General features: G+C 49.1%; 1 protein-coding gene and 1 long non-coding RNA gene across 5 annotated transcripts in view; one reads left to right on the top strand and one right to left on the bottom strand.

Annotated features, from left to right (window-relative positions):
• SAMD11 (sterile alpha motif domain containing 11) overlaps positions 1-7,382 on the bottom strand; it is a 213,736-nt gene extending 206,354 nt beyond the window's left edge. Inside the window, exons 1-2 of one of the 4 annotated variants that reach the window (XM_074975990.1) lie at positions 6,742-7,382; positions 4,065-4,156 (exon numbers count right to left, since the gene is read on the bottom strand). In XM_074975990.1, the coding sequence (XP_074832091.1) occupies positions 4,065-4,156; positions 6,742-7,213 (564 nt within the window). In that variant the 5' untranslated portion in view covers positions 7,214-7,382. Of the gene's footprint in view, positions 1-4,064; positions 4,157-4,387; positions 4,703-6,741 lie in introns of those variants that run through there. The other 3 variants (XM_074975989.1, XM_074975992.1, XM_074975991.1) reach the window with 3 other exon arrangements.
• Positions 6,897-25,678, top strand: LOC142001088 (uncharacterized). The gene is made up of 3 exons (XR_012642392.1): positions 6,897-6,979; positions 25,144-25,225; positions 25,457-25,678. It is a non-coding gene; the product is annotated as an uncharacterized LOC142001088 (long non-coding RNA).
• The last annotated feature ends 259 nt before the right edge of the window (positions 25,679-25,937 follow it).

Genomic DNA, 25,937 nt, shown 5'->3' with positions numbered 1-25,937 from the left:
AGTATAATTGTTTTGAATACATAGTACATGCAAATACTCCAGTGCACTGTCAGGGCATTCCAGAATTAATGTAAAACTGCTAGTACGCACTGGCCAGCTAACCAGCCAAATCATACTTGCCTGACAAAGCAAAGTGCCAGTGGGACCTCTCATGTGAGTAAAACAAGCAGGATTTGGTTACTGTTTTATTCACGGATTGCAGAAAGAAGAAGAAAGTTTGAAGCAAAACCTCACTGATGCTATGAAGGAAGGATGGTCTCATGGTTAAAGTACAGGCCTGGGACTCAAGAGACTGGGGCTCTGTTCATAGCTCTGATGCCGTTGTCCTACACCCGATCAGTGTTCATTCTAATTTTTTCATCCATGGATGGAATAAATTTTGTTATGTGCACCAAAGCATGTGTGGATGTGCACCATCAGTAGAAACACACACTGCTGACTCTGGGCACTCTGCTAATCATCTGAGTGGCAACTAAATCTTTCCTGCGTGGCCACCCAAGCACTCAGCTCACTGGGAACACTGTATGTGGCACCAGGCCTACAATGAGATCTACCAAGTACAGCCCTGGTCTGTGCAGAATCCCACACAGAATCCCACAGAATGCCTGTGGGGTTACAGGAAAATGCTGGAGGCCACATGCATGGATCTTGTTGCAGGATCAGGGCCTGATTTTGCAAGGTGGGGAGCACCCGGAATTCTAGATGAAGTCACAGAGAGCTGCAGAAGGAAGTCAGACCCTGAATCCAGAGCTGTTTCTAAGAACAAGCAAACAGAGTGGGTCAACCTAGACTCCAACTTTCAGGGGTGCTGCGCCACTCAGAGTTGTTTAGGGGAAAAGGGGAAAAAAATATTTTCTACCCTGGCTGGCAAAATGGCTGCATTCCTGCTCAGCTGTCTTACAGTATGTCTTCACTACAGGGAAGATCGACCCTGCTGCTGTCAATCTTCCAGAGTTCAATAGAGTGTGCCTAGTAGGGACACACTAAATCGAGTTTACAGGGCACCTGCATTGACACCACTACTCTTGTCCCCCGTTAGGAGTAAGGGCGCCTGTCAACCTCCCTTAGTGGACATGGTGCAGAAGCCTGAATTAAGGTATGTTGACTCTAGCTACATAGTTAATGCAGCTAGCATTGCATACTTTAATTCACTCCTCTGCAGTGTAAAGCTGCTCTTAATATTTTGGCTAGACCACCTCTAAAATGAGCATAATGACACTTTATTCCCACACAGAGGTGTAGTGAGGCTAAAACAATTAGCATTTGCCAATGGCTTTCCGACCCTATAATGCAAGCTGCTGGGTAAGTGCATTGCTTTTGCAGTATAATTTCTAAAAAAGTAAAATGAGCATTTTATTTTAAAGGGACTTCTATTAAGATACGTTTATCAAATATAATTATCTCCATCTTTCACTTCAGTCATGCCTTAATAACTTTAGGTTGTCTTCCTGCAACAATATAACACGCTCAGTGGTTTTAGTAAGCTTAAGAAAATAACGCCTAGCTTTCCCATAGCACGATTTAAACTCAAAGTAAGGAAAATTATTGCAAAAGCATGCTGATTGCTACATAAAAATAACCGAAATAGAAGCCAGTTGCTGTGCTAAAAGAATCAGAATAAAGGTTATTCTGCAGTCAAAACCTTTCCTGCTTCATCTCACTAGGAGAAGGAGGCTGGGAGACACGTCAGGATGGATTTTCTTTTTCTTCCCTAATACTAAATGAGCTTCTATTTCCACCATCTGGTTTTCAGACTTTTCCAGTTTAGACCACATTTTAACACGGAGATTGTCTCAGGACAACTCAGATACCCCCTCCACACACACATGCATGCACACACACAACCAAGTAGCATCCCCAAGACAACAACAACAGTTGCTTATGTAGAAAAGTAATCTAGGCAAAGAGACATTAAAAGCGGACCAGGGAAAATACCCACTCCCTCGTGGGTACCCTTATATGGGCTATGGCACCAGAAATGGCTGCTGAAATATGAAAAAGTCACCCTGGGGGAAAAGCTGATGCTCCCTGCTCCCTCCAAGCAACAATCTATGTGTATCTCCTGCCCATGGGATATCAACATTCTGTATACCACAGTAAGCCAGTGGGCACACTCTTCCTCTGACTCTCTGTACTTTGACAGAGACTAGGACTCTTCTGGAGCGTGGTCGGTATCTCCTTAAATTCACACCCACCCTCATCCCAGCATTCCATGTTGTGTTCTAGTTGCTCCTCCAGCTGTTAATTAACCGGCTGGTTATAACTTCCCTCCTTCCCTGTCCTCTATCCGCTGCCTAAAAGAATAAGCCTGCGTAGTTTTCCAACCACAAGTTTTGTACATGTTAGGTACCACAGGGGACCTGCTTGTGTTACACTGCTATGGGCAACTGAGTCTGTAACCCTTCCTGGCTGTAATGGGCCACATGGACCTTCTACTTTCTGTTAACTGGTAAATCGGATTAGTAACCTAAACTTGAAATATTAGCTGTGTTTTAAAAGAACTGAGCTGCTGAAAAAGAAGAACAGTAGCATCACTAAGTCAATGAGACTAAATCATGGTAGTCAACGTTATGGGTGAAATAAAGGTGACCAAACATCAAGTGTGAAGATCAGGACAGGGACATCAGCTCATTCTAGGCGAGATCCTGATGCCATTAAAGTACATGACAAAGCTCTGATTAACTTTACTGGGGTGGGATTTGACCCTATGTGAATCACTACTTGTGAGATAAGTCATGTAGCACTTTAAAGACTAACAGAATACAGACTAACACGGCTATCTCTCTGTCACTAACTGCGAGATAATAATTGACAAATTATACAGTGAGATACAGAGCAGCTTTAGGTTTTGGTCTCTGATGACTTTTTCAGTGTAAAAGGCTATGGCACAATATGTGTGCACAGAGTTAAGTTGAAATATAGATTATATATTTGCTTTGATCTCAAGGCCACTTGCTGAATATTTTACTAAGCAACTTTTCATTTAAACATGCATATATATATATATATATATATATATATATATATATATATATATATATATATATATAATTTGCATGTGTGAGTGCATATATATAAGTATTTACACAAAAGAATCATTTAAATTCTGTGATCCAAAATAAAAATACTCTGCTTTCATGGAGATTGACCACATATAACCTGTCATGAAGACAACAGAAGAAAAATACCCTTCTGGATACAAACTTGCATTTTTGCCCACAGTTTTCATTATAAACATACATTAAGTTCCAATGATTTTTCCAACACCAGGATTTAGTTCAGTGCTGCAAACCGAACAGGACTTTAACAGACGAAAATAATTTTAACACTATGTTTCTAGTGCATACTGCTATCCCAGCTACACACATTTTAATGTCTTAATTCTATGCAAAACACACTTCTATTTACGATATCACCATCATCCCTTGAAAGTCCTGATATCACACATTACAAAATTTTAAGCGTCCCCAAGACATACTCAAGCAGAGGATGGAAACACTGTGAACTCAATGTTTAACGTGAAGCAAAACAGAGCTATAAAAACAATGATCACCATCCTGCATGTTACAGAAGCTATTTTGCTGGGTGGAGAAGTGCTGAGAAGAGGTTGAAATACAAAAATGTTTGTTAATCCTTCTCAAGTTCACCTAGATGTCATTAACTTTTTGCAAAGCATGAGTATTCTGATCCTAACTACTTTTCATTTCTTTGGGTTTTTAATTGCTTTACCCTTAGGCAAAATATGCCAAAAAAAAAAAGTGGGAGCCAGACCAGAGGTGGTGAAAGATCCACCGTTTGCATATCTGACATTCTCCCCACCCCACCCCACCCCACCCCACCCATACATGCACACTCTGCCTTACATCCTTCAGTTTCAGCACTGCTTTGACCAGCTGCTCAGTTCACAACCTCCCCTTCCTCTGACATTTGACAAGACTGCAGCTCTGCTCCCAGTGCAAAACAGGGCTTTTGGAGACGGCTCCATGCCTGACCGTGGTCCCTAGCCCACTGGGAAAGGGGGGAAGGGGATTTAACTAAAACACATATTTGAGCAATAATCTTACCACTGGAGACGAAATTCGACACCCAGGGCAATCACAGATTGGAGGATGTACCTGTAAGATTCCTTTGGACATAAGAGTCTTCAAACTTTTCCCTGCATGCAGAGGAGGACAAGAAAAAACAAACAAGACGGGTGGGTGTTTTTAGACACATAAGCAACCGGCTTTGCAGAAGAAAAAAAAAAGCAACTCGGATCCGCCCGGGCAAACTCCCCGCGCCCGCCCGGCTCTCCCCACCCGGCAGCGCTCAGGCTTCCTTGAACTTTCTACCCCGTCGAAATCGGGCGGAGAAGCACCCGCGCCGCCCTCATTAGCCTCCCTCTAACCTCGTTAGGAGCCTTCTCGCCGTCTGGAGAGATGACTAATGAACAGCACCGCCAGGCGCTCCCGAGCCGCAGCGCCCGCTCCTTCCCCCGCCCGGGTGCCGAGCTGGGCCCGGGCATTTGCAATGAAAAGCAACGGAGCCGGCGATTGAATGAATGCAAACCGCCAGGCGGCCCGGCCCAGCCCCCGCGCCCATTTAACCCCAGGCCTCCCGACTCGCCCCAGAGGGACCGAGGCTTCCCGAAGGCAGCCGGGGCCCGGGGAGGAGCATTATAATTAGCGCGGCCCCCTGGAGTGACTCCCCGGGTCTGGGGCGGTCGATAAAGGAGGCGAGGTGGCAGCCACCCCCTCCTGGCTCGGCGGGCCCCTGGGCTGACAGCTCCAGCTCTCAGCTAATTACGTGTCACACCCCCGCCCCTCCCGCTGCCCGGCTCGCCACCTGCCCAGGCACCCGCAGAGCCTCCGCGCCCGCCCCGGGCTGGGGGACGCGCCCAGCTGCAGAGGGGTAGGCGGGGGGCAGCCGGCAGCAGAAGGCAGAGCCGCTGGGGGGCCCGCGCCGCCCGCCGCCGGCCGAGCTGCCGCTTCCCCAGCGCGGCTCAACTTCCAAACACAGACCGCTGCGGCTACACACACACAACTGCACACCGACACCCTCTGCTACACACCGACACCTCTGCTACACACAACTACACACCGACACTCTCTGCTACACACAACTACACAGCGACACCCTCTGCTACACACCGACACCCTCTGCTACACACAACTACACAGCGACACCCTCTGCTACACACCGACACTCTCCTACACACAACTACACACCGACACCCTCTGCTACACACACCTGCACACCGACACCTCTACTACACAGCGACAGCCTCTGCTACACACACAAGTACACACGGAAAGCCTCTACTGCAAACACACACCTACACACCGACAGCCTCTGCTACACAAAATTACACAATGACAGCCACTCCTATACACACACACACACACACAACTACGCACCGACAGCCACGGCTACACACCCCCCCACAACACAGCGACAGCCACTGCTACACTCAGGGAATAACACACCAAGTGCCACTGCTATACACAGAGGCAACTACAAGCAGTCAGCTCGAGTGGCACACACACAGAGGCAAGAACACACAGCCACTATCATACACACAGATAACAAGGATCCACGGGCAACTACACACACCGACACAGGCAATTATACACACAGAGAGATAAAAGGAACACACACACAAACGCACAGTTATACACACAACTGCAAAGGCAGCCACACCTATACATACCCAGATAACAACGCACACAGAGAGGTCACAGAGAGGCAGCCACAACTATGCACACACGGATAACAACGACACACAAACCCACAACTATCCAGACAGAGAACGATAAACAGAGACCGCGCCAGCTGCCCGTACGCACCCATAACAGTGCACCCAGCGACAGCTACAACCACACACACAGCACAGCTACAGAGCCAGCCACAGTTGCCAACACACACAAACCACAACTATGCACACACTCCTCTCTCGCTCACACAGCTCTCTAGAGGCAACAAGCACAACTACACCGAGAACCCCAACTCCCCCCGCACACACACAACCATAACCGCATGCACAGAGACAACCACAACTATACACGGAAGCAGAAAAGCACAACGCCACACGCGCCACTCTGCAATCCCCCCCGCCCGGGAAAGCCCTGACCCCCATTAAACCAGCACTCACCCCACAGCGCTCCCCATGCGCCCAGCGCCAGACCGGGCCCTAGGCTGCTTCCGGCCGGCCGATGGCCACCCCCCGGGTCGCTTTCCCCGCGCCGCGCGCCAGCCTCCCGCGCGCCCCTCGCTCCGCGCGGCTGTGTCGGACGCGGAGCCAAGCGCCCCAACTCCACCGAGTCTAACCCCCTCCCGCCTTTAATCACCAGTCATTTGCACGTGCACGCACGAGCCCCGGCTCCCCCCAACTTCCCTGACGGTTCAGTCTCTACCCACAGGGAAGGAAACTTCTGCAGCCGAGTGCAAACCCGCCCCCCACCGGCTCTCCCTTCTGCACTGTCCCCACCACCCAGAGATAACTGGGGGGGGCTCTGACAGGGGGAGGGGGTCGCGAAAAAGAGGGGGACAGGGATCCCCTCTAACGATGCGCAGAGCCAATAATGACCCCCCTTTGCCGGGCATTTTGCGGGAGGGGGCGTGTGCCGGGGCGAGGGGTACCCCCATGGGGGAGGGGGCGTGCGCCGAGCCGAGGGGTACCCCATGGGGGAGCGGGGCGTGCGCCGGGCCGAGGGGTACCCCATGGGGGAGCGGGGCGTGCGCCGGGCCGAGGGGTGCCCTTACCCTTGTGCCTGATGCTCCGCTTCCAGTCCTTGGCGGTCTCCCTGCCGCTGACGAACTGGAACTCGTTGGGGGTGAGCCACTCGCCCCGGTAGCGGATGGAGGGTCCTTTGCTGCCCTGGCACAACTTATTGATGTAGAGCAGCGCCTTGTTCTCCCCGCACTCCACCTGGATGCAGGGCTCGCCGCTGTCAAAGAAGGGCTGGAAATCCGGCACGGAGGAGAAGCGCTCCAGCATCAGGTCCTCCGGGAGGGGGTGGTGGGGGTGGTGCGGGTGGTGGGGCTCGGGGAAGCCCAGGTAGGCGCGGGGGTGCTGGGCGAAGATGTGCTCGTAAGCCGGCGGGTGGGGGGCCACCACCGGGATGGCCGCGGCCGCTAAGGGGGCCAGATAGCCAGGTAAGGTCTCCATGGGCTGGTTGAAGGCGGCCAGGGCCATCTCCTCCCGGTCGAGCCGCTCCTTCTTGACGGCGGGCATGGTGCGGCGGCGCTCCGCGTGCGCCCTCGCCTCGCCAAAGCGCCGTGGCTCTGATGGCTCGGGTGCAACTTGCCCCCGCGCGGGCTGGAGCGGGGCTGAAACGCGCCAGCAGCAGCAGCAGCAGCACCTTTGGCGCTCGGGGGCAGGAGGTGGCGGGTAGGAACCCCCGGAGGAGCCGGCCGGGGACTCGGTCCAGCCCAGCTGTCTGGGATCCCTCTCCCAGGCGGAGGCTAAGGCACCGGAGCCGGCGCGCAGCGCGCAGAGCCGCCCCTCCGGACTGGTCCCTGACATCTTGGAGAGGTCTCTGCCGCCCGAGACATTATTTGGGTTGGAAACGCGTATCGATCCCCCCCACCCCTGTGATCCACCCACCTCCCTGCCACGGCTGGACCGTCCCCGGCCACCCAGCCCCGCGCTGAAGGCGCCCCTGGCTCGTCTGTCTTTAATTAGGACAATTAATCCCCGCGCCCCCTGCTCGCCCCCTCCCTCCGCTTGCAAACACTGGACAGCGCGGTGGCTCCCCCGCTCCCCCGCACCCCCCCACGAGTTTGACGGGGCAAGAAGTTTTGGGGGGCTCCCTGGCGCTCCCCCCGCAGCCGGCAGCAGCTTGGCCTCTGCTGGGGCTTTAGGAACGACCGGGCGTTAGGAGCAGCCGGGCAAGCCCCCTTCCTGGCTAGGAGGAGAATAAAGGAGCAACAGCAGCGGCAGAATGAGGTGCGGCCACTACGCGGCTTATGCCCCCCTCCCCCATCCCCTTGCGCCCGGGGCGCGCACACAGAGGGGCTCAGAAGTCGCCGCGGAGTTCGGGACTCCGACCAAGCCAGACTCCCCTTCGCCGCCGCTTCTCTAACTTGCCCCATTTAAACAGCAGCGGCGCCTGCACACGCGCGCGCGCGCGCACACACACACACACACACACAAAGCAAGCAGCCGGCGCTCGCCCCGGGAGAGGGGGGTTAGCGACGGACGACAGCCTGGCTCCACCGCCCCACGCTTCGCCCGCCCGGCCCGGCCCAGCCGGCGCGGGGGGAGGTTGTAAACGATCTGGTGCCACCTTGGAAAGTCGACAGGCAGCCGTGGGGGCGAAGGGGGGCAACTCCTCCGGGCCCTGAAGAATATAACCGGAGTGCAGACGAGCGGGAAATACACCCAGCACAACCTCCAGGCCTTTTCCTCTCGATCTCTTATCGGGGCGCACAGTTTTCACGCTTGTTCTTTTTAGAGCCTCGCTGGTGAAAATCTAAACCCCGTCAAGGGAGGGTAGCGCTTCCCGTCCCCGCCAGGAGCCTTCATAGAAATTAACCTGCAACTCTGAGTCATTCCAGCCTGTTAGAGGCTTGGGGAAATAGCCGCAGAAGAGTGTGACTGAGGACCAAGTCACTTGCTTGTTATGGTCAGGTGTCTTGTACAAGCTGGAGAAAGTGCCCTTTATTAGGGTGCAAAGGGTGAGGGGATACACTGCAACAGAGTGTTTGATGAGCGTGGGTGTGTTATGAAAGTCAGAGCCCATCAGGAAGAGAAAACAATCAAAAAATATCACTTTCCCATTCAATATGCCCCACAAGTTTTGCAAGGTAAGTAACAGCTGCCTTGCCTTTAGCTCCTCCTCGCTACCAAACACTCTATCTGCATATATACCCGTTTTATTTGGAGGAGATGGATGGGATAATCCCAGATTAAACCTGCCGATGAAATGTGTGTTCATTGTTTGGACAATCAACCATCGGCAGAGTTAAGAGGGCTAAAGTGGAACAGCTCCTAATTACTAATCATGCTTTGCACTTGGAGAATGTTCTTTAATCAAAGGATCTCAAAGCACTAAACAGACTTACATAAATTAAGTCTCACAGCTCTCCATTATGTTCATTTACCAGATGGGGAAACTGAGGCACAAAGAGGTCAAGACTCAAACTGTGAACCCCTTACTGGCCTGAGGGAGCAAGCTACTGGCACAAGTAATCAGTCCCACTGTAACTCCTCACCAGCCTGGGTAAAGAGAGTGCATATTCTGGCTCTGTGTGATTAACCCATGATCTCATATGGATGTTTCTGCCCCGCTTGCATGAGCAAATAATACTGTGCTCTGTTGGCAATGCCCTCAAATCAATGGACTACTTTTGTAGAAAGAACCACTCCCCCTAATTAAGGGTACAATTCGAACCTGTCGCATGTGGTACACTCAGGACCAGACCTGTGCTGGATGAGAGAATTTGCCAGAAGATGGGAGGTTAAGTATCATCTAGCATATAACCAACACTTCCACTGCTTACTGAGATCCAGGACTGGTGGCTGTAAACAAACTTTATGGGACCATGGGAAACTCAGCCACAACCACAGTAAGTGGCAGTCGTCTGGCTAAATAAAATCATGCCGAATTATGGATGTTGCTGGATATGACAATTCCCGATTAGAAAGGTTCAACCTGTAGCAGAATCTGCTTTACTGCATTTCAGCAGTAGAACCAGGAAGAGGATGCAAAAGTGTTAGATCTTAGTCTCCTCTGGAACTATTTGACATCAATCTCTGTTGATAGGTTCCAGAGGGGTAGCCCAGTTAGTCTATATCTTCAAAAACAACAAGGAGTCCTGTGGCATCTTACAGACTAGCAGATACTTTGGAGCATAAGCTTTCATGGGGGAAGACCCGTTTCATCAGCTCCAAAATAACTGTTAGTCTATAAGGTGCCACATGACTTCTTGCTGTTGATAGGTTAATACTACAGTCTGTTCCCCAAAGATGTAAATTCTGGAACAATTTTCACCTTTTGTTTTAAGAAGGCAGATTTACAGACCCTTCAGCCTTCTCTTCTAGGCTCTCCCTCACTTCTCAGCTTTCTCCACTCAGCCTGAAGAAATCACTAGGGCTAGCATCACCAAAGAAGTTGTAGTCACTCAGTTTGGGAGGAGATCTAGGAAAAGATGGAGCATTCTATGCAACAACAGACGAGCATCTCAGAGTGGCAGTAAGACATGGGGCTGTATTTCTGAGTAGAAACACTAGGATGGAACCTCCAACAGGAACTGTGCTCTTGCCCTGCTAAAAAAAAATAAATCTTCATGCCATGTAGGTTTGGCCTATTTGGAATTGCAGTTAGCGCACGGCAGTGCCCTGAGGTCATGTCTCCATGATTCCTTCAGGAGGAGTCACAGTAAACCAGTGGCAGAATCTTCCTCATCCTGAAACAGCTACCACTTCTTTGTGGTTCTCAGACCATACTGATCCAACCGCCCAGAATTCATGTGAACACCCTGCATGGCGTTGCGTTGCCATCCACCCGGAGAGCCATTAGTGAAGGGCTGCGATGGAGCCCTTCTTACCTCCGAGACCTTTTATTTACCCTCAGAAAAGAGCTGGCTTGCCAAGGGGTTTTCCCAGTACTTACTAGCACCATTGCTCTTCATCTCCTAAGAGCTGAATTCAAATGTGGGATTAGTCATCAATGAAATGAATGTGTCAATCTCAGTTCTGGCCCCATACGGAAAGACACCCCTGGGCAGATTTCTATCTACCCAAGGACATGTAATTCCTGGAAGAGCAGATGCTGCAGGTCATGACTGAAGTACTTCAGTTGTGTGGGGAACTTGCTCATCAGGGCTTTGCACACCCACACAGACCTGGGGTGCACTGGCAGAACTGGGGGAAAATATTCTCTCTGCCCCGCCATACACACTATAATTTAGCCTTAGTGCTACCAATCTGTCACTCTAACAAGCACCTCCCCAGTTCAGCTAAAGCACAAAGAATACCTGCTGGAGTTGAAGCACCTAAATGACTGAGTTAAACACAGTGGGAAGCCAGACACCACCCAACTCTGCCCTCTGCAGAAGAATTCTCAGGATTAATGTGAAGAGATTCACCAGATCAGAAAGCTACTGACAAATTCACACATAACCAGAACAACACCAGGAACAACATACATTAAACCCTCAAGACATGCGCAACCAAGTTGCATGTGTCTTGGGTTAACACAACTGCCACCTCTGACAGGAGCGGGAAACTGCTCCTGTCAGGGGCAGCAGCCTGACTCTTGCTGCCCCAACAGGAGAGGTTTCCTTCCCCTGCCAGGGGTGGCAACCTGGTTCCTGTCTCCCCTTGACTCGCACGAATACAACCCCCGTGTGACTCGAGGGTTTACTGTACAAAGATGCAACTTACAAATGCTAAAATGAAGGGCTGCTATACTTATCAGAAAATCGACATACTGGTGGTCAATCTTCCAGGGTTTGAGTTTCTCCCATCAACCCCCTGCTGGGGGGACAGTGGCAAAAATCAGTTGACGATATGTCAACTCCAGCTACGTAATTTATGAAGCTGGAGTTGTGTATCTTAAATCAATTTTTTTCCCCCTTGTGTAGACCCAGCCAAAGGCACTGGAAAAGATCTAGAATTCTGGGGGCAAGACTCATTCCTGTTGAGGCAGGGATTCATTCTGGAGCCCCAGTGCAGTGTGCTGGAGAGGGTTTGTTCTTGGCGGCAAGCAAGGTAGATCATTTGTTCCCTGTAAGCTGTGGGCTTGTGCAGCCACTCAAGAGAGATTCCAATGCTGCCCATCTGCTTAGCTGAGCACCCTCTGCTGGATTTGTCTCTCTCCTCGTGGTGCACATTCACACATGCCTTGCACACATAACCAGATTTATTCCACGCATGCATGGGAAAAGTCACACCTACATAGAAAAGACCAGAGGGAGCACTGGTGTTTACGCTGTTGGCATCATCCCAGGTTTCACAAAGTGAGGTCAGCTTTAAAAGCATGGTCAAAGTTCCACAGGGACCCTGCTGACTGAGGCTACATGAAAACATACTGAATCAGGGAATCCTCAAGGGGCACCATTTTAGGAAGGTGCAGCCCACTTTGGGAGCTGCACTAACCAGCTCTGGTCCTGCAGTGGGACAGAGGTTGTGGGTGTCTTGCCTTCCTGTAATCCCCACTCAGAAAGCTCTTGGGGGCAGAGACTGTCTATGTTCTGTTTGTGCAGCACCTTGCACTGAAGGGTCTCTGCCTGTGACTGAAGCTCCAAAGTACTATTCCAATACATATAATACACTTGATCTTGCCAGGATTCCTGCCTCCTGGAATGTGTCACCGAATCAAGCCCACGATCTTTTATTTCTCTCTCGGATCAAAAGAGCCAGACAAGTGCAAGGTATTAGCTGTATGAGTTAGGAGAAGGGATGATCTTGTGCTTATAGCACAGAACTGGAGGCAAAGAGATCACTGACTAATGCTGTCTTCCTCCATGACCTTGGGTAAGTTATTTAAGTGCACAGGACCTCAGTTCTCCCATCTGTAAAAAGGGGGTAATGCTTTTCCTAGTTTAACTGGTTATTATTATTGCTTTGCAGTACAGTAGTACTTACAGTCTCCAGATGAGATCAGGGACCCATTGTGCTAAAGCAGGTACACACACAGTGAGAAACAGTGCCTGCTTCTAAATAGACGAGTTGGATAATAGGGGGTGAGGGGAACCTGAGGCACAGAGGAATCAGCGACATGCTCGAATTAATAGATTAGGTTGCTGAGAGTAAAACCAAAAGTTTCCCAACTCTGATGAGTCCTATATTTCTTATATAGTATTTGTCATTGGGAGATCTCAAAGTGCCTCCCAATCAATGTATCGATCCTCACAATGGCCACGTGAGGTATGATAGTACTATTACCCTACTGCAAAAGGGGGAACAGAGGCACACACGAGCTAAGGTCACAGGATGCCTATGGCTGAGCAGGGAGTTGAGTCCTGGGACAGTGCCCTGACCACTAGGCCATACTATCCCCCCAAAGGGGAGTTGTGATACTAACAACCATTAACGACGGTGAAGTGCTCTGAAGCCTTCACATAAGAAGTGCTGGCGAAAGGCAAAGTGTTATAGCATCCATCTTTATCCCTGGAGGTGTGACTCAGAGAGACACCCACATGTTCTCTCCATTCTTCTCCCCAGGCTGCCTCCATGAAATTACCTCGACAGTGTCACCCCCAGCCACAGGAAGCACATGTTGGTCCCTGACTCACACTACTGAATCACCCAGCACTTAATGAAAGCCCAGTCTGATAACCAGGACACTGCTTCTGGAGCCAATCAAGCTGCTACCTGCCCCAGAGGACCCCAGGCTGTCTGACAGCCAAGACTCGGGGCTTTTTATCTTTTGTTCCATGCCAGGTGTAGCCCTACCATGTGATGCTCCGCGTTCTCGGCAGCATATGAGCGGCTCAGCTGTGCTGCTGGCGTCATGCTCAGTGGGATAGGTATTGGAGGTAATGTTAGCCTCAGGCCAGACTGCTTCATTACGGGAGATATTTTGACAGCCGGGCAGCGAGAGCAACAGCAGGTAGGGCCCAGGTGGGGTTTCTGGGGAACGGGGCATGGAAACATTGAGAAGGATTCTGCTGCCCAAATCCTCCCCTGCCTCCACGCACTTTTCCCTTTACAATCCAGCTGAAAAGGTGGCCAATCTTTTACACCCACGAAAGGAATCATTGCTAGGCCTTCTTCCTTTCCTGTTTCCTGAAACAGGGTCAGTGCTGATGGGCGGTTACTGCCCCAAGCTGAACCTTTGGGCAGGGGCTGGACTCGATGCCTCCTGCAGTCTCTTCCAACCCTATGATTCTATGAACCTATACATTGCAGACAGCCCTGTCTAACACGCACTTCACTCTGACTGTGCATTTTGCAGGGTTCTCATATGTGGGAGATCTTGCTCCATCAAGCTCTCGTCACACACCTCCTCCTCCACATTCACCTCCCCAGAAAAGTCCTCTCTAAGCCAGGAGACTTACCACAAAGACCTCAGCACTCCCAGCTCTGAGAGACTGAAGTGAAGGAGTGTGGCCAGTGATTTATGTGGAAGCCACAGATGATATCTCTAAAATCTCTGCTCCCTCCCTCTAAACATCAAATAATTCCTTTTGCAGTGCGTTCATTCCCCCCCCTCCACCCCCCGGATAGTTTGCAGACTCACCCGTGACTGCAGCTTCGAGAACCTTGCATGCCATCACGCACGCCACACACGATGAATTCCACAGTTGCAGCACCAGAAGGTTAGGGGCATATGGACCAAGCGTTGTCTTGCAGAAGCACTACAGGTGGGCATGGCGCTGTGCAGACATTAGCAGGCAAGAGGTCTGAGTCTCCTCCCTTGCATGCTGGTTTAAATCAAGGATAACTCCACCAAAGTGCAGCTACCGTGGGGGAAATGGGGTTAGAATCATGCCCAAAGCCTCTATCTCAAAAAGGCTAGCATCAAAGGTCCTGATTCTTCTTCCATGAAAATCTCCACAGAAGCAGGAGCAGGCCCCAAGTTCATTGGTTCAGTAGGATCCTACCAAATTCACAGGCATGAAAAATGCATGACAGACTGTGAAATCTGCTACATCCCCCTACCCCATGAAAGCTGGTCTTTGGTGTACTTTTACCCTATACTGCGCTGATGTCACAGGGGAAACCAGAGCTTCTCAACTTGGGGGTCCTGACCTTAAAGGGACTTGAAGAAGAATCACAGGGTTATTTTAAGGGGGTCACAGTATTGCCACCCTTACTTCTGCACTGCCTTCAGAGCTGGGCAGCCAGAGAGTGGCAGGTGCTGTCTGAGGGCCCAGCTCTGCAGGCAGCAATGCAGAAATAAGGGTGGCAATACCATGACTAATGTCCTTACTACTGCTCTGCTGGTGGCAACTCGACTGGTACCAGCTGCTGCTCTCCAACTGGCCAGCTCTGAAGGCAGCATTACTGCCTGCAGCAGCATAGAAATAAAGACACCATGCCACAGCCCTCCCTGCAACTCCTTCCATTACAACACCACAAAGTTTCATGTCTGAAGAGTTGAAATCTTGAAATTGATGACTTAAAAAACCAAAATCCTATGACTGAAATTGACCAAAGTGGACTATGACAATGGCAGGGCCCCACGTATTAATCAGTAAGTGAAAAGCTACAGAGGGGCTGACAGCCACTGCAGGCCTTGGGGCAAAGTGGGAAGGGAGGGGCCAAGGATGGAAGGGGCAAGGTGATGGGCAGAAGGGCAGGGCAGAGGGCAGTTAGCTCTTAGTGTTCTCCAGACTGTGGAGCTGCAGCCTCCTCCCCGTCCCCGTCCCCAGAGCCATGCTGCCGTGGCATTTCAAAGGGCCTGGGAGCCCTGGCCACTGCAGCTGCCAAAATAGCAGTGGTGGCAGCTGTAGCTCCAGACACCTTTGAAACTCTGGGGCCTGGGGCAACTAGACCCCCTCCCCCACCACGCCCACCCCATGGGCAGGCCTGCTCTCAAATGACATTTATCAATCAAGCCACTAAAGCGCTCCTTCTCAGCCAAACTCTTTGAGAGCAAGGAACTTGGCCACATGGTCCGTTTTCTGTGCCGTGGCAAAGACTTTTATAACAGACACCAATGGAATAAGGAACATGACAGCCAATGTTGCACTAGTCACTGTGTCTGAACAATCACTCTTGTTGAAAGCCCCGTCTCTATCGCTCCAACCATGGGCCACTTCCCTGTACTTGATTCTGCTTCTTCAACTCTTTTCCTCTTCCCAGATCTCACCCTAAAATGCATCTCTTCTCCCCAGCCAGCGGTGCTCTCTCTCAAATGCTGTTTATTAACAGCTTTGTAACTGCACCGAGACACCAGGGATATCACAGCTGCCTTTTTTTTTCTTCTGCTTCAAATGCTCACACTTCACCCACTCTAATTCCTGCCATTACTGAGAAAAACCACACTGTGTCAAAAAGACTGTGGCAGAGATGGTCACAACATGTGAAACTGAAGATGGACTCTGGCTCAACACTTGTAGCTCACTCTGTTACCCTTCACTTCTCCCACCTCCCCTGCTAACAACAGGGCAGCAACATTGCCAACTGACTACACTGAAAGCTATCTATGGCTGGAAGCTGTTGCTGGGATAGGTCACCAAATGTGAGCCATTATCTGGAAGAAGATACTATTATACATCCTATTCGAATATCCAGTTAGTGTCATAAAAGGCCAAGTCATGACACCCTCCTTAACACACGTAAATACGCAGTCCATCTCTCACATACTTCATAAAAGAACAAGCATGGCCTCCTTCTTCACACACACACGCCAACACACTCAGTAGGCTTGTCTAGACAAGGATTTCAAGTGTGGTATTACAGCATGTTAGCAAACACAGTGGTTCTCAGCCCAGGGTACGTGTACCCCTAAGGATACGCAGGGCTCTTCCAGAGGGTACATTAACTCAGTGTTTCTCAACCCTTTTTATGAATTAAAAAATTGGACTTATTTTATGTTCATCTATTTTTTTTATCCTTTTTGCATAACCATAAGATGGCAAGTTTATTGCCCATAGGTAATTTCTTCCAACCAACCATTTACAATTAAGTTGTTCAAACAAATATGTTGCAATGGTAGAAAAATGTGTCTGAAAATTGTAGGTATTGGTGTACTTTTTTTTTGGAAAAAGAGGTACTTTGTAAAAAAAAAAAAAAAGTTGAGAAGCTGAGCTAGCACATAACTCTTAAGGGGGAATCATAGAACTATAGGCTTAATACACTTTTAAACATGTGCTAAAGTGGGCAAATGAAAAAGTGTGGGAACCCTAGCTTAACCAATTTAGCCCATGTTAAAAACACACAGCCGGGTCTACACCAGGCTTTTCAAATGTATTAGTCGAAGCTGTCATGTTCTAACCACACACCTTTAAATCCTTGTGCTGGTCTATACAGGCTTTTTTACTGCATATAAGTACAGAAGTTTATAAAGTGATAATGTTAAAGTGATACAACCTTTTAATAGCTGAGGGGATAACCTATATTGATAAAAGCACCTTTAAACTGGTGTAACTGCACCCACAGCACCAACCTGCATTACCCTCCTGTGATGAAGTGGGGTGTGTGAGGATTTTATTCCCCTGCTTAGCTGCATGTGTTTCCTGATGCCCTGTAGTAACCTGAGGCATGTGCCTCAGTTTCCCTAGGAACAGAATCAGTGTATAGTGGAAATGGCAGTTTCAGTGTGATGACTTCTCACATGCAGACAATGGTGCTTGGGGCTCTTGTAACCTAGGCCAGCAGGTGACAACAGGTGACACCTTTGTTTCCCGGGAAACAGGAAAAAGGAGGCGTCTGGCTGGTTTTGAATTGGAACTGGGCTGTTGGGCGAGGTAAGTCTCATCTGGCTGGAGGGGGAGGAAGAAGGGCCAGGCCCCTGCTCAGGGACACCCTCTGGGACCCTTCTCCCCCTGATGGATTGTACTCACCGTTCCTGTTTCTGTGCTGGCAAATTTGTTCTACACTGTGTCCATGTCAAGTAATAAACCTTCTATTCTACTTGCTGAATGAGAGTCACATCTGACTGTGGATGGGGTGCAGGACCTGGTGACCCCCACACTGTGGGATGCCTCCCTACATTCATTTCTATACCAATATGGTTATAGACATACAAAAGATGTGTGTAAGTTGGTGCATAATCTAGACAAGGCCAAAGACACACATTCTTTTCTCTCTATACCACTTTCAGACAGTTACAAGGACACATATATAAAGAGACACAGTCACACGCAAACAGAATTACACACAAAGGCATGTGAACATACATGTATACACTCCCATGCAGAAGGCCCTTGCAACAAGAATGAAGGTTCGGAGAGAATGAAAGCTGTTATCCTTAGAGTGGTGGGGCTCCTTAATCCACCAGCATCTGTTAAAAACATCTTGTATGTCAATTTATAACAGGCAGCTTATAAGATGGTGAAATTGTTTGCTCTCAAAAACCAAACTTGTGCACACACAGAAAATTACACCCTCCTCCATGCACTCATTCACACCTCCAAGATTTGACACAAAGGCTAGGCCAAGCCAATGGGTGATCTTATTTGGTTGTGATTTGTTTTTCTTTTCTTTTAAATCTTACTTTCCCAGAAGAGAGATTCATTGAAGTAAACCAGTTGCCATGGCTACAGTGCAATGAAGAGTTTTAATCAAACAAAACTCAGATAAGCTGTAAGGAAAAAATAACAAAACCACAACAGAATAAAAGGAATTTCCAAAACTATGTAAACAGTCATTTAAACATTTGAACTTCTGCTCACAATCACCTGAAGGGAGTGTGTATAGGAGACGGAGAGAGAAAGAGGGGAAAATGTTCTATAACTAGTTAGCATAACTTCTATTTGTTTTGTTTGTTTTTTTACTCTAAAACTTTACCTTTTCTGCATTTGATCCTATCAAATACCAACTTTTTTAGTGTTATACCTGCTGAATTTGTTGTTGCTTTCTATATTTTATGGTATGTCTACACTGCAATTTAAGTTGCAATTGTAGTGCAGGTACAGGTTGAACCTTTCTAGTCTAGCACCATCAGGACCTGACTGGTGGTGAACCAGAGCATTTGCTGAACCTCATGAGGTCAATATTGTCTAGCAGCATTATTAACACTTCCACTGCTTGCTGGGCTTTTAGAAGACATTATAGGTAAATTAGAGTGAAACAACAGCCCAGAACACTGAGAGCCAGGACTGATGGCTGGAAACAAGCTTTACGGGACCACAGGAAACTTGGCAACACCCCCGAGCAGTGGACATCCAGCTAACTAAAATCATGCTGGACTGTGGATGTTGCTGGATCAGAGAGTGCCAGACTACAGAAGTTCAACCAGTAATCCTGTTTGCGCAGCTACCGATAGCAGTGAAGCTGCAGCAGCATAGACACCAGCATGAGCTAGCAACACAAGTACATATCCAGGGCCCTGGTGGGCTAATACTTAGGCAGCTAGGTTAGTCCTTGCTGCAGTCCAGGCCACTGCTACCTCTGCACTGCTATCGTTAGCCACTGTCACTATATTAAAACCAGCACAGGTATGCCCATCTGTGCCACAAGTACACTTTACATTGCAACATAGCTTCACCCTTAATCAGCTGCCCAGCTGAGAAGATAGCTGCTGTGGCACGGTATCAATGCTTGGCTTTCCTGGGTACAGTCCCAGGGCAGACGGATGCAGAAAGGCAGCAGAAAAAAGATATAATTTAGTCTCAGCCAATTCTCATTGTGTATATGTTGATGGTTGTGAGGGTTTGTGCAGGTGTGCTCGTCTGTACCCTCCTTATGAGTGTTTGCTTATTAATGTGCATGCACCTCATCGGGGTACTTGTTAGGAAAAATGTCTAGCCGTTCGAGTGAGAGCAGCAATCTCTTTAGCACTTTATAGTGTCACCATAGTATCTGAGTGCCTTGGGAGTGGTAGTCAACAAGCCAGAGTCCTAGTCTTTGATACCTTGTCAAGGTCTCTTTTCCATCTCCCTTTCTCCTTGCGATAGCGAGGAGTGCAGGGCTGACTGTCAAGCCCTGATTGTTTGACTTGGCACATCCCCAGTAAGCACACAAAATCGAACTCCAGAAAATTGACCCTGACCGGGTTGATGTACCAGGTAGCATAGATGTACCGTCTGTCTCACAGTGAGACTATGAGCCAATCACTTAACTTCCCTGGGCCTCAGCTTCATCCACCTGTAAAATGGGGATAAAATAGCCCTACCTCACAAGTATTCTGAGAGGCACAGTTCATTATGAGTTTGCAAAGTGTTCTGAGATCCTTGCATAGGACAGGGAAGAGCCCAGAGATGGACTCTATTCCTAACGTACGACTAAACTGGAGGTAGAATTTCCAGCACTTACCCAGGCTAGCTCTGATCAACCTGCCCCACTGAAAACAGAAGCATAGCTGAGGTAGTGCAAGTGGCAGGATCATATTCAGGCCAGTGAGCCCATCCCACCACTGCAGCTACATGTCTGTCTTTCGCCTGCTCGCCTGCTCAGAGTAACACCTTCCAGACAACGTTCCCTCTAATCTTTTCCATCCATATATGGATTTTTCCATTCGTACGAGGAATAAATTTTATTATGTGCACTGAGGCATGTGTGAGTGTGCACCACCCATAGAAACACAAAACCTCACCCTGGGCATTCTGCTAACCAGACAGACAGCATCTGAATGTCTCCCATGTGGTTGCTCAAGCACTCACTTTACAGGGAACATGGCTTCCAGCTCTGGCGTAGAGGGACCCTGAGGGCAAGTCTACACTAGATGTGAAAGTCAATCCTAGATACGCAAGTACAGATACAACCGTGTAGCTGGAAATGACTTATCTATGATCGACTTACCTGGCCGTCCTCACAAAGGGAGGTCGACGAGAGAGTTTCTCCCATTAACCCCATTACTCCTCACTATAATGAGGAGTAGCAGGGTCATCTGTTGAGCCCTGATAGTTCGATTTCATGCATCTCTACCAGGCAGGTGAAATCGAGCCCCGGAAGATTGACCCTGACCGTGTCGATCTCCCAGTAAGTAGAGATGAACCCTTAGAGTTGGAAAGGTTTAGCCATTAAGGGCACATTGGTTGTTTGTGATGGAGCAAACCATGATGCTCTGTGCATTTGAAAAGCTGGGAGAGAGGAAGACAAAGAGGGGCGTATTATTTTTGCATCCCCTGGATACTCATTTTCCCCAGGGAAGCCACGAGGTGGAGGACAGAGGGTCAAATACTCATGGCCATGCCTTGCAAGGGCAACGCACTTGGTGTTCATCCGAAGGCAGGCATGATGCTGGAGCAGACTGGAGCAATGCAGGGGATGGAAAAGGATGACAGGAAGAGGGTGAGGGGAGGTGTGTCAGGGTGCTGTAAGAACTCGCCTCATGCCATGCCAGTGCTCAGGCAGCTGTGGAAGAAAATCACCCATCAGGTTTCCAGTTCCAGAGCTCAATCATCCTTACATGTTTTGCGGTGAAAATCAAGGGGAGAACTCTGGGGAAACTCACCTGCAGTGGGTTGAAAAGCTGTCAGCCTCTCTGCTCCATACCTCCCCGGAGACACACAACCAGACCCTGGGGAAAATAATGAGCCTTCGTGTCCCAAGGCTGTAAATCTCTTGTGTTTTGTGGAGGGAATGTACCAGGGGAGACCGCGAGAGAAATGCTTTGTCAGTGCCCTCCCATGTTAGATGACTCCAGCTCAGACATTGTCTGTGTCCATGTGGCTTCCCTGTCACAGACTGTCAAAGCTTCTCAGTGGCTTCTCTCTTCTGACAAGCCCCTCCAAGCAACATCTGGTTTGTTCTTGGTACTTTCAGAAAGCAATTTTTTCTATTCCTTTCTTCCTCTTCCCTACCCCTTTTCCCTCTCCTCTGCTAGAGGTTATGTACACCAGGGATTCCATTAGAAGTGACATGGCCACTGAACAGTGCTCTTGCCAACCTGCAGAAATGAACTCTGTCATCTATTGCCGCAGGACCTCTTACTGGCTGTCCTCTTAACGTCACAGGGCACGTGGGTTGAAGTTTCCCCTTTGCCTTGCACACGTGCCACAGCGAATGATGCTGTGTGCAGGCACAGTGCAAGCCTAACACAAATTACACAGAACCTGCCATTGCAAACCATATATTGGTACTCTGGCATGCACTGTGCACTCATGCACTTGTATGCAGGGTAATAGAGGTTGGTCAAATACTGTACAGCAAAAACTATAGTCATACAATTGCTAATAGCCCTTCTGTGTGACCATGCTCATGTATTCCTTTATGACTGCCTGGGAATGCTTGGAGCATGGCTGTTTTTCATAGGAACACGTGTGTTACCCCCCAAACTAGGGGATTGGTGAGCAAATAAGAGTATTTGCTATTTGCTGTCTGTCTGCGTAGTTCTCTTGTTTTCTCAGGTTCAGTCCTCCAATCCAGGAGCAAAACCAAGTGACTTGTGACCAATCACACTGCAAACAGCAAATGCTGAATTTTCCAATCAAGTTACTTTGACAACTGATCCATCCAATCGTTCTTCCAAACTATTTAGCAAATGCTGACAAATAACTAATGTATTCACAGCAGGAGAAATGGGCCTTGTATGTCACGCAACTTATTCACAACTGCCAGCTCTACTCTGCACACGCACACATACCACACAAACCATATTCACTCCTTGCACAAACACGTGCTGCATGCACGCTGATATTCACAAGGGCCAAACACAAATGCATTTACACACCACAGACGCTGTCCTAAACTACATCGAAAAACAATGCACTGAAAAGATTAACCAACTTTAAAAGTCAAGTTGCAAGTCTAATGAGAAAAAGCATTTTGACAAGTACACTATTCTTATAGGCTCTTCCTCTAGTCTGGTATCCATAGCATAGACCTATCAATGGCTACCAATAAGAACTTGGAAACAGTTGCAATAGTGGACTGCCCAACACACAGCAAGGGAGTGACAGTCTGTCCTGGGGACCACCACCTGCTGTTAGACACAGGCCATACAAAGCTGAACAGGGGCACATGCAAAATACACACCGCATGAAAAGCAGAGTAGATCTGCCATATTTTGTGCTCAGTGTAAGCCTGGAAGAGCTAAAATACTAAGCCCACGCTCCACATATAGCTGGTGGAGAGATACAGTCAGCTGAATATAAGCCCAGCTTTATGGGAGCAGTTATCAGAATTTCAGCCACTAACTTTTCTACCATATGGTGGCCCACGTCCCATTCCCAGCAGACTGGCAGATGTGCCAACAGCTGAAGGGGCAGAGAGCTCTGTCTTCAGGTTCCATCACACATTTCATCTTTCACTAGGCAGAAAAGGCTCAGGGCTAAGCTGGAGCTGGGTGGATACGGTAACCAGGTAGATTTCTCAAATCAGCCCCCAAAACACCAAATGTTGGCTGTGTCATACTAAGCTACGAAAGTCGACCACAGGTAAGCAATTCTAGCTACAGCCATAGCTAAAATTGAAGTATCTAGGCTCGGCTAACTTGGCTGTCAAGACAGGGGAATGTCAATATGAGAGCTTCTCCCGTTGACCTCCCTTACTCCTTGCAAGGAGTACAGGGGTCCATTGCAACCCTGGAGAGGTGGATTTCACACGTCTCTACTAGACACGTGAATCAAACCCCGGAAAAATCAACCCCAAGTGCATTCAGGAGTAATGTGATTTTTAAGCATGCAATGTGGGATCCAGGTTAAAGCAGCCTTAATAGTAAAATCACAAGTATAACCAGGGTTTTCTTTCCATCGGAATGCCACAGAATGGTGTTCCACCACCTTTTTTCCGCCCCCACCGCCATTTTTAAAAGACAGAGGGGCTCCCTGCCTGCCTCCATCCGCTGACAGCCCTGGCCTTGCTCAAGTGCATGGTGAGGATAGAGTGGGGCGGGGGAGGGGTTGGTGCAGGCCCAGAGCTGGGGGGAGGTGAGAAGCAAGGAAGGGGGTCAGGCCCCATGTGGGTAGGAGGAGGGGTGTGGCTCGGGCCTCTACAGGGAACAGTTAAGCTGCCCGGGGCAGCTTGGGCCCTGCAGGTGGTGGCTCGAGTCCCGCTGGGGGCAGTTAAATTGCACAGGGGGTGGCTTGCCCCCCCCACGGGGAATGGTTCAGGCCATATGTGGGATGGCTAAGCCACCAGGGGGTGATTTGGGCCCCGCTGGGGGCAGTTAAGCCACCCAGGGGAGGTTTGAGCCCTATCAGGACTGGTGATCTGGGCCCCACTGGGGGGCAGTTAAGCCACCAGTGGGGCAGCTCGGGCCCTGCACAGGGTGGCTAAGTTGCCTGGGGCAGCTTGGGCCTCACACAAGGGCAGCCTGGGCCCCTAGGTGAGGTGGGGCTGGGCCAAGGGGCAGGGTGGCGGTTTGGGGCTTGAGTTCTGCCAGCTTTTTTTTTTTTTTTTTTTTTAAAGCACTGAGTGTAACAGTTTAAATACACAAAAAACACTCAAATCTACCTATCCACCCACTCTTCAGTGCCTGGATATAAGCACGTTACAACAAAATGCTGATTAGGATGCCGATGAGAATATCATAGGAGGCTGATCCAAATTTCGCTTGACAACATAACCAAATTCATTTAGAAGTAAGATATGGCTTTTAATTAGCTTTAATTTCCAATGAAAATAATCTTTACATACCCATAAATTACAGAGTGCAGCTCCCCTCGGCCCAGTCATGAGTGCCTGTGAGGGTACAGCTAGTGTGACTGTGAGTGACAATACTGTATTTCACTGTGAGACTTCCAACTGTTCCCGTATAGTCACCATTTTAATTATAGCAGCACAGAGTCCATCAGCGCTCGGTAAGAGCACACGGAAATCAAGTCCTATATTTGACTAATCCCCAAAGTAACAAAAGCCCAGTGCAGTTACCAACACAGAGAAATGTATGAAAACCATCTCCACTGCCTCCTAAACAGAGGGTCGTTCTATTGCTGTTAGCCACAGGCTGCAAGCCCTGGGAGGTCTGCACAGCCTTGGTGCATGGATTGGCTTGGAGACCTGATTGCATGACAAAATCCTTCCTCCAGGCGACACTATGTAGAGCTGCCCTCTGGCTGTCTTAGTAGCTACAGAAGTCTTAGTGGCTCCTATAATTGCCCTGCCATAGAATCATAGAATCCTAGGGCTGGAAGGGACCTCAGGACGTCATCTAGGCCAGCCCCCTGCCTAAATCAGGATCAACCCTAATTATACCATCCCATGCAGGACATTGTCAAGCCGGGACTTAAAAACCTCTAGGGATGGAAGTTCCACCTTCCGTGTAGTCACTGTCAGCTGCTGTCCCTCCTTAATGAGCTTGCCTTCATCCTCCCATAGTGGACAACCCCCTCTTGTGCAGGACCTTTGGCACACGTGGTGGGACGGGACAGGCAGTCACGTTCAAGAAACCCTTGGTATCAGAACCCAGCAAGCCAAAGCCAGATGGTACCACTGGCATTTTCGCAGACTACTACACCTCTTTGTAGAATGAGATCCAGGGAGAAAGGAATTCTCAAACAGTGTTATTTTGGAATAAGTTTTGCTCCTTTTGAGGCTTCCCTGTAGTGTGGACATATTATTCTGGAATAGTTTACTTTGGAATAGTAACTCTGGAATAAAATACACTGGAATAACTCCGTAGGGTAGACATGCCCTATGGTAAAATATTTATCCCTCTGTAGTTACAGATAAGGCTGTCTTCCCACAACAACATCAGTTCATCTTTCCTCTAGCATGAAGCACCTGCTTGACATACAAAACAAGGTGAGGTTGCTGCTTTAGTGGGAATATTTTCAGTGTTTTAATCCCATCCGCACTGCAGACGTGGGGAGGCTCTATTCAGGCTAGACTCTGGCCAAAGACCTCAGTGAAGGGCCTGATGATGAACGGGAGGGGCAGTTCACTTTCATTTTAGTTGAAGGAGAAGACAATCTTTCTAGGTCATATGGAATTTTATTTCTCCTCTTGTCCCCACCCCCTGCATGTTGATGGAAGATGTCAGAGTATTTACATCCCAGAATGGGGAGCAGAGCGACTGGAAGCAATTAAAGGGCTCTCAGCTCATGGCGGGGGCAAAGAACCCAGATCTCAGCTGAGAATGAGCAACAATAAATGAACAAAGCGGGAAGACGGTGCCAGCTATAGGCCAGAAGGAGGGAACCAGAAGGGGACAATGAGTGGAGAGTTCTGAGGATGTCCATTGCTCCAAGGAGGAGCCCAGGGATCCAGCAGATACCTGCCAGAGAAACTCTGTTCTCATGCAAAATTCTTTACAATAAACAAAAGATGATTAAAAATGAACTCTCTGTTCTCATGTATGCACAAGGGCCCTCCAATCACAGACACCATTATCTGGGAGGGAGAAATCCTCTATTTCTCCAGAGTAGACATCAATACACAAGCTTCCTCTGTCCCACACCCCATACACTCCCTTGGGCCCAGGGGGCCTTAACACTGCTCTGGAACCATTGCCTTT

Source organism: Carettochelys insculpta, chromosome 23 (assembly GCF_033958435.1).
Source record: "Carettochelys insculpta isolate YL-2023 chromosome 23, ASM3395843v1, whole genome shotgun sequence".
Classification (NCBI taxonomy): domain Eukaryota; kingdom Metazoa; phylum Chordata; order Testudines; family Carettochelyidae; genus Carettochelys; species Carettochelys insculpta.
The sequence above is the reverse complement of the archived record's forward strand: the minus strand, read 5'-3'. Positions and strand labels throughout refer to the sequence as shown.